Source organism: Diachasmimorpha longicaudata, chromosome 1 (assembly GCF_034640455.1).
Source record: "Diachasmimorpha longicaudata isolate KC_UGA_2023 chromosome 1, iyDiaLong2, whole genome shotgun sequence".
Taxonomy (NCBI): Eukaryota; Metazoa; Arthropoda; class Insecta; order Hymenoptera; family Braconidae; genus Diachasmimorpha; species Diachasmimorpha longicaudata.
The window spans coordinates 10,082,357-10,091,086 of record NC_087225.1 but is presented as its reverse complement, the minus strand read 5'-3'; the positions used below and the strand labels follow the sequence as shown (position 1 = coordinate 10,091,086).

The window sequence follows — 8,730 nt, the reverse complement described above, 5'->3', positions numbered from 1 at the left end:
AACAACTTGTTACCACAGCGGCGAGGTATCGGACGGGTGATTAAATTTGATGGAACAACTCGTAGAATATCCGTGGCAATTCGTACAATTTCAGTTCTGACTCGCAATTTTTGTTGTATTTCAATGGGCTTGCGAAGCTTCGTAATCTCTGTCCTCAGCACAATTCTTTGTCCTCCTCTTTACATTTAAACAAAAGCGAACATATCCTTTTTCATAAATTTTGAAAGCGTAAACTACCCCCAGGTTCAATTGCAACCCAAAAAATCCTGTCAGACAGCAAAAACGATTTGTTCACGTGAATTTCATTGTCTCCGCATCCCAACAATTTCTTAGTACATCTTTTCTCTGGCGTTGGGAAACCTTTTCCCTGTGGAACAATGATCGATTTTCCTGGGGTTAGGCGCCAGGACAAGTACAATGCAGCTCAGCGAGGGGGAAAAAAATGTAAGAATTTCCCGGGGGGAAATTTGGTCAGACAATTGCGTTCGTTAACCCGGGCTCTCGCCTCTTGCTTTCAGTCAACTGACATGGATACCCTGAATGGACAGAAGGAAATACAGGGACACCGTTGGCTTTGGAATATATCTGGATGTAGTAAACGCATTGACCTCTGGAAGATATTTGAGAGAGACGCCCACCAGCGGTGAATTTCTGGAGGCTGGAAAAACTATGGGAATGGGATGCATAAATCTTACCCCGAGGGAACAAAAGCCATATCGCATTTCAAACTCTCGGAGTTTCTTTTCCTTTCATGGATCATAAACTGTAAAGGATATGGGTATTTTTAGGGGTCACCGGGAGCCGAGGACTCGGCAATTATTCGAAAGATTGAATTTCACGATGAAATAGTATTTAGTTTAGTGGAAAAGGTGTTTAAATTATTTTTCAGTAGAATATTTTCCATTGAGTAATTAAATGAAAAGAAAACGCGAATAAAACCAGCGAATCATTAATCGAAATTTCACAAAATTTGATTATTTATTTTGAATTTATTTAAACTAGTTTTGCCAAGAGAATTTTTCCATAAATTTGATTTTTCACAGCCCGGATTCTATTGTATTAAAAAAATGTAATATTTAAAATTTTGATTTCAAAAACTCACGACAAATATAGATTTCACATTGAAACCTCGTCATTCTGAGAGATAAATTCATTGCCAATAGCAGTGGGATCAAGGCTTATTATTCAGGACAAGTCACAGTGAGATCAAGATCTTACATAAAAGTCTAAGAAAATAAAGTGGCAGAGCGATAGCACATTAGCGCTGTTTTCCGTGTATTTTGGCACACGACACCAACTACATCGATACAATGATAGGATAAAGAGGAATCAGTTTCATTCTGCTGTTGCATACACATACGGAGCCGCAATATCAGCCGTCATTTCAATCTACATAACGAGTTTATCGTCTTGACAAGTGGTATCATGGAATTTTTGAGCTTCGACCCATCCACTAAACAACTAATCCTCGATAACTGCGCAATTCCAAAGCCAAAGGAGAATGAAGTTTTAATTAAAGTCGCGTTCTCCGGTATTTGTGGGACAGATTTGCATATTTTAGATGTATGTAGCACTTTGATCTATTCAGTTTTTTTATGTCTAAGTTGCCTAGGTATTAATTAAGTGGACGGAGAAAAGTAGGGAATAAAAGTAACATATCTTTTGTCTGATTACGGAAATGTGGGTTACAGAATTTTTTCGGAGCATTCCATAATTTTAATTGAATATTTGTTGGGTCCTTCTCAAACATGTGATTCTTGAATTGCCGGAAGATAAGTGAAAAAATGATTTGGATCAGATTTATCCACAAATGATTATTTTCAGGGATCTTTTCCCTGTAAGAAAGACGGTCGTTTAACACTTGGCCATGAATTTGCGGGGACAATTGAAGCCCTAGGTACAGACGTAAAAATATTCAAAATCGGACAAAGAGTTGCGGTGGATCCAAACAGCGGCTGCGACAAATGTAGTTATTGTCACAGTGGGAAGTATCACTTTTGTGAAAATGGAGGAATAAACAATACCATTGGAATATTCAGAAATGGAGGATGGGCGACACACGCTGTTGTTCCTGAGAATCAGGTATAGATAATTATTGTAATAGACGATTCGTGTGAAACAACCATTGATCATTCCGCCCCATCCTCGTCATTGACTGCCTCAACGTTTTTTTTTCTCAAATTGAGGAAAAAAGTCATTAAATGATTATATAAATCAATTATCGTGCATTCTAACGATGGTAATTGCAACCTGTCAGTTTCCATCGTTTCATCGAGATGAAAAATAATCGAAACTGACTTATGAAGGTCCATTTACTACCGGAAGGGATCGAGATGCCTCAGGCAGCCCTTACTGAGCCCCTATCCTGTCTGGCGCACGGATGGGACATGATAAATCCTGTAGATGTTGGCTCTAAAGTTTTAATCATCGGCTCTGGGATCATAGGACTCCTCTGGGCGTGTCTGTTGCACCTTCATGGCTTGAGAAAAAGTGTCTCAATCAGTGAACCTCAAGTCAGGAGACGAGAGGCCGCCAAAAAACTGGGTAACGTCCCTTCGGATTCAGTAACGGTCTCTATTCTCCTCACTTTTAACTCCACTTATTTTTCCTTCTCTCTTTACTTATATCTTTTTACACATTTTTAATGATCATTTTTATTGAAAGGACTTTTCGGGTCTGAACAAATATGGAATACTTTGTACACGAAGAATTTTTAAATCCGCACAGATCTTGATTATGACGTGAGCAGCCCCGAAGACCTCAAGGCAAAAAGGTTTGATCTTGCTGTGGACTGCAGTGGATCAGGTCGGGCTATGGAGGCCGCTGTGCCACTCTTGAGACGTGGTGGAAGACTCTGTGTCTTCGGAGTCGCTAATCCAAAGGATACACTGACTGTTAAACCGTTCGAGGTGCTGATCTAATTTCTTACCAAAATTTGTCAACATCGTAACTTCTTTTTTTTCTGGTTTCAGATTTATATGAATGAATTGCAAATATTGGGAGTTAATATAAACCCGTTCACCTTCCCTAAGGGTCTTGAGCTTGTTCGAGCAATGTCAGACCGTTATCTATCACTCGATAAATTGGGGATTCGAGTTTTCAAGTTGTGTGAATACAAGGAAGCCCTGGAAGCCTTAAAAGGTGGACAGATCAGCAAAGCAATTTTCAAGTGTAATTAAATTTATATAATCGATGGAGTTCACTGGCAATAAGACACTATCTGATGTAGTCGACGCTGGCTTCTCCTAATATAAATGTATGTATTTCTCAAAATGTCACAATAAATGGAAAATTAATGACGAATAAGACACTTCTGGAAGAAACTGAGCAATCTTTATTGTTCAATCGCAGAGTTCAATATTATTGTCTCCTGACAATGAATATTCCTTATAAAAATTGTCAAAATCGTTTAATGATATCATTAAATTATTCAGAAAAAATTTTAGTAGAAAAAGATAGTCAATAAACCTAGCTGCCTACGGATATTAAGTGAATAGCAATAGCTCTAGATATGTAATTCTCTTACTATCGAAAATATTCGATAAATTTCATAAAATTACAAGTGTAAAATTTTAAAACTGTAAATATCTATGTGAGTGATGCAGGTATCTGTGCATTGTGCAGAGTACTTCGAGTACCTTGCATTGAAGTACAAAAGTTTCAACTCCGCTAAGTTAATATACAATCCTACAAGCTAATGACGCCTTACTAAACAAAGTGAGTACATATTCGTGATCACACGAAATAAAAAGATATAACTTTTAAATTCCCCGTAAGTATTCATTATTAATTTCAAACTTCAAAAACGATATGTATAATTTTTTCTAAATTCCCCAATTTCTCAAAAATAATTTAAATAACTCTCTTGATCCTCACCATCACAACCGGAAAACAAAAATACATAAGAAACACAGGCATGAAGCGATCTATAAAATGAGAGTCACAATTTGGTATGAAAGTACAAAAGAACCCCCAGGAGGATCGAGAACTTTGCTGTCGGAATTATCGTCATGTAAAATTAATTGTACTTGTTCTAATTATTTGTTCTGTTTTCGTAAATGATCTCCAGACTCGTGCATTCAGTGAAAATCACACTGATCCCCGTGCACGCAAATATTTCAATGATTATCTAATGCAACTATTGGATAAATTCACCATTTCTAATGATGAAAATGCTTTTTCATGGATTTTCCGTACAAGCATTTACCCTTTCTTACGTACAAACTACCCTCAATCCACGGTATTGGAGTAAAAAAGTACTTAATTCTATTTGAACTTCCGATATTCGATGTTATTAGTAGTAGAAAATTTGGAGTGTAAATTACGGTGTTGTCATTATCAACGCCATTAATCCGATGAGACCTGTTATCCCCGTAGACAAGACGTTCCTGTAGCTGCTCGAGCTCAGCAGACCTCGATAATTAATATTTGGTACTAATGTTTCTGGAATGAAAAATATTATGAAAAAGAATTATTTCTTCTAATCTGCCATTTTGCACATCAACTGGCGGAATCAATGACCCTTTATGTACACATTGACGTTCTTACCTAAGAATTACTGCTACCATCATGACCAATGCTACCAAGGGTCCTGATGAAACTGGTAATGCACCAGTTCCATAATGACCTTGGCCACAAGCAGGTGGACATACTGGGACTACACTTTCTGTGAAAATAAAACGAGGGTATCTAATACATGCGATCTACAAACTGAGAATATCATGAATGGGATTTGAATTGATTTTTTGGATAAACATTCTCAAGTAAAAATATCCAAGCGCATTGAATCATTCAAATGCGTCTAAACAATAAAATTATTATGAAATGTTCGAGATTTAAGCTCTGGTGTCCAAACACCAAAGTAAAAAAATGAATAAATAAATAAATGAAAGACAACAACAATGCATTCATCAACAAAAGAATGTCACTACAATGCTATTCATCATTCTTTCACAGACTTGAATATTTAATGCACATTTATCCATTAAAATGATTCATTAACAATAAAAAAAATTATCGATTTCTTACCGCCCAGGTTGACCTTTGTCTCAGCAGATCCAAGTTTGTTAACTGCTTTGCAGACATAATCACCATATTGTCTTTTCTCGATAGTAATTATACGAATTGTCGTGTCAGTGTATTCATCAGCAGTGGCAAAGTGTGAAATACTGTGGTGTTGATTATTCGACAGTACCATATCGTCCTTCAGCCAGGATATTGCTGGTGGTGGATATGCTTCAACGTGACACTCAAGATCCATGTCGTACTGCAGTGCTTGTTGCAGATGAGGACGTGGGGCTGTTATCACAGGGGCGAATTCAACTTCAACGTTTATGTTTCTACGGTCAGCTCTACCAACTTCATTCTCAGCTACGCAGTAGTAGGTGCCACGATCTTCCTTGCGAATTGACGTTATCTTCAGGACATTTCCCCTGTTGATAATCAGAATTCTCTATAATTTCGTTGGAATTGCGGCCGCGTTTTCTCTCACAACCCCGATACTTGTACCCGTGTCTAGTTGAAGAAAAATCAATGGAATAGTAGATCGGTAGTACTCAAAATAAATACTTCACGCACGTCCTCGTACCCATAAGGGATCGATAGTGCAACTAAGATTAGCCACTAAATATTATGTTTGTGTTTTCAAAGAATAAACAGTTACCTCCAAGCCGTTTTAAAACCGCAAATTTCGGAACGTTAATAATTTAGGTACAATCGATCGCTTCTGTCTTTAATGCAAACTATGAAAATTGGGAATGAATTTATTATAGCCTGTCAAAACTTGGAACAGCACTAACTGAGGGCAACAATGTTTTCCGCACAAAGTAATAAACTAAAGGTCATCCATATTCTCTCTTAAATGCTTAGCTCTTCGTTACTTCAATAAGAGTAGTCTTAATAAACCCAGTTACTCCAAATTAAGACTTCTGGCATCGTGGAACTAATATCGAGATGAACATGTCATATTTAAGACTTGACTTCGTTTTAATTTTGTTAAATTTCAATTCAGAAATTTTTTTCTCTCATTTAATTTTATATTTAGATATTTTTTACATTGTTAATGTTATCTTTCTTGATAATCTTGGGACCTGTGCTCATTCGATATATATGTCGTACGAAGCCAAATGTCAAATATATTGACCCCATTCCCAGATAACCGCGTCATTGGAAACAACGTAAATGAACATGAGAGAAAAACAATTGGAAAATCCTCCTTGCCCTGGATTTTGTTTTTTTGTTTAAGGAACATGTTGGATAATAGTTTCTCACCTGTAAATTGAGCCACCAGTAGGCAGGACAGCCCTGTTCTCCCTGATCCACGAAATTCTTGGAGTTGGAAAGCCTCCAGCATAGCAGTATAACTCGACAGGTTCGTTTTCACTGACAACAATTGCTCTAGTCGAGTTATCACTGATGTAAGGTGGACGACGTACTTGTAGCTCTACTTGAGCTGATTCGTCTGATACTAAGGAAGTGTACACTTTGCAGGTGTATATTCCAGCGTCGATTTCTTGAATATCTTTTATCTAAATAAAGCTCAGAAATTAATTATTATCCCAAACATTTTTTACTTCGGTCTACTTTGCTAAGTCGGAGTCTTAGGTTGAAAAGGAGCATACAGTAACCAATCAGAGACATGAAATGTCCCCCGAGCGAAACTTTAAAAAGATATCTGAAAAATGTTGAGATTATCAGTCTGAAACGTATTGCATGACCCTGAATATTGTACTCAGCTATTTCAAAATCAGAATTGAGAGAAGTATCAAAATAAAACTGATGTGAACGTAGTGCGTGATCACGAACATTGCACCCTGACAAGTACCAATCAGAAGTGAGAGAATGTTCGTGTTTAATTAATCGTTGTTTCTGAATCCAAATTGTTGAATTCAAGTCAAAGTTCTTAATGTTGCTAGTTTTATCAGAGAATACATTAGTCATTCACACCTGCAGAGTAAACGTGGAAGTCGATTGATCATAACGCAGCGAAAAGCGAGTTTCTTTCATGATCAAAGTGGTCCTAGACGATAATGTAATAGGCTCTCCATTGGGAATATTCTTCACCCAAACGACAGCATGATCCAATGCATACTGAACTGAACAATGCAGTTCTACCGTTCCTCCAATATCTTTAATTTGTTGCTGGGATATGTAGGATATTACGGGAGTTCTCTGAGCGCATACTGTCACTGAAACAAGTAATATTGTTATCATAGGCATTGCAAATGAATAAATCATTAAAAATTTCCCCCAGAGCATAAAAAAAACAAGTTGAATAGAAATGAACATTTGAATTGAATTTTATTCGAATATTTGTAAATTGGAACGGGGATAAAATTATTAGTAGCTTCTCAGTTAATGGTCTTTTATTCATTTCAAAGCTCAGAATATACATCGAGAATGAATACAAAATTGAAAAATTTAACTCTGGGGTTTTCGAGTTCTTTTCTCGATTAGTTTAGCCCCTGAAATTCAGGGAGAATTGTCAATCAATTTGGATTCCCAGCTTTCTTTCTATGGAATTGACTTATTGGTAATTTTAAGGTTACGAACTTAATATTTATGGAATTCCATGAGTTATGGAACACACATACATTTGGAGTTAGAAACAAATGTGTGAAGACTATGATTAATAAATTAATTGAGTAATTGAAGGTAGATTGTACAGTTTAATGAAATATTTCAAGTTAATTTCGTGGACAATTACCTATTTGCAGCGCAACGACAGCAATGACAAATCTTCCAATCATCTTGACACACCTTGGAGTGAATCAAACAACGCCCAAAAACACTTAATTCACTGTTTTTCACTCAATATTTCTCCTGTTAATATTTTTATAAGGAACTCCAGGTCTGTGGGTACTGGAAGATGAGCGTTGAAGTTATCATCCGATCGTTTCTTTGGATTTTCTCGAACAAAATGCAATGAGAAGTTGAGAATTATTTTTGAAATGCGTCAATGAAAATGTAGTAAATGAACTTGTTAAAAAACGAGGCGTGTATGCTTGATATATTCACAGGTGTTTGTGACGATACTGGGGGGGATTGTTGATTCACCAATAAATATGGCTGAGCCAGACGCTACACAGTTAGTCAGCCAAGAGAACGGAAAATACTCAAGTAGTAGTTCCGATAGTTCAATTCGAAATATCTCCGCAAACTCGGATTAAAAACATTACATTTGGAACCACTTGAGTCCGAATTTTATAATATTCCTTTCAGTTGCAAACGGAATAATTCAAATTCAAGTTTTGAGTTTTTTCCGATTATCTCAATGACGAATTAATAAATAAACAGTTACGTTTATATCATCAAAAATATTTTGAAACTCCTCATTTTTATTGCTGGGGCAAAAATTAATAAAAGTGACAAACAGTAAGGTCTTTCCTATTTTAGCTATCGCAGAGAACAATAGACACTTGATGAGTACACCCTCTTGGACATGAAAAAAAAAACATTTAAAAAGGGTGTCCAGTCCACTTTGGTGAAAACAAAAGTTCTGCACGCGATTTGTAGTGACATCCTCATCATTTTCACTATAATTTAATATTGATACTACTAAAATAGCAGCTCACCCACATTAGAGGGTCGGCCCCCCCAATTTTTTAAAGTGGTAAAGGTAATACTGCCGCCGAAATTGTCGACATTTTCCATAGAAATATAAATATAAAAATTCCCTACCAATTCATTGGCCCTTAAATATTTCTCCTGTCCGCGTAAAAAATATATTTC

At 36.5% G+C, this 8,730-nt stretch overlaps 2 protein-coding genes across 2 annotated transcripts; one reads left to right on the top strand and one right to left on the bottom strand.

Annotated features, from left to right (window-relative positions):
* Positions 1-1,133: 1,133 nt before the first annotated feature.
* On the top strand, positions 1,134-3,323 carry LOC135160499 (uncharacterized). The gene is made up of 5 exons (XM_064117106.1): positions 1,134-1,563; positions 1,825-2,082; positions 2,307-2,544; positions 2,728-2,909; positions 2,973-3,323. The coding sequence occupies exons 1-5, from the start codon at positions 1,426-1,428 to the stop codon at positions 3,177-3,179; spliced, it is 1,023 nt and encodes a 340-aa protein (XP_063973176.1). The 5' UTR covers positions 1,134-1,425; the 3' UTR covers positions 3,180-3,323.
* Positions 3,312-8,045, bottom strand: LOC135160475 (lachesin). The gene is made up of 6 exons (XM_064117051.1): positions 7,706-8,045; positions 6,946-7,187; positions 6,271-6,527; positions 5,029-5,432; positions 4,549-4,666; positions 3,312-4,443 (listed from the first exon to the last, which is right to left on the bottom strand). The coding sequence occupies exons 1-6, from the start codon at positions 7,746-7,748 to the stop codon at positions 4,422-4,424; spliced, it is 1,086 nt and encodes a 361-aa protein (XP_063973121.1). The 5' UTR covers positions 7,749-8,045; the 3' UTR covers positions 3,312-4,421.
* Between the last annotated feature and the right edge of the window lie 685 nt (positions 8,046-8,730).

Bases quoted from the DNA above. Each gene is read 5' to 3' on its own strand.
- LOC135160499 (XM_064117106.1), top strand. From the start codon at position 1,426: ATGGAATTTTTGAGCTTCGACCCATCCACTAAACAACTAATCCTCGAT. The intron at 1,564-1,824 runs GTATGTAGCACT...GATTATTTTCAG, and splicing joins CAGATTTGCATATTTTAGAT to GGATCTTTTCCCTGTAAGAA. The intron at 2,545-2,727 runs GTAACGTCCCTT...AAATCCGCACAG, and splicing joins AGAGGCCGCCAAAAAACTGG to ATCTTGATTATGACGTGAGC.
- LOC135160475 (XM_064117051.1), bottom strand. From the start codon at position 7,748: ATGATTGGAAGATTTGTCATTGCTGTCGTTGCGCTGCAAATAG. The intron at 6,528-6,945 runs GTGTGAATGACT...AGCTTTATTTAG, and splicing joins CTTCCACGTTTACTCTGCAG to ATAAAAGATATTCAAGAAAT. The intron at 4,667-5,028 runs GTAAGAAATCGA...TTATTTTCACAG, and splicing joins GACAAAGGTCAACCTGGGCG to AAAGTGTAGTCCCAGTATGT.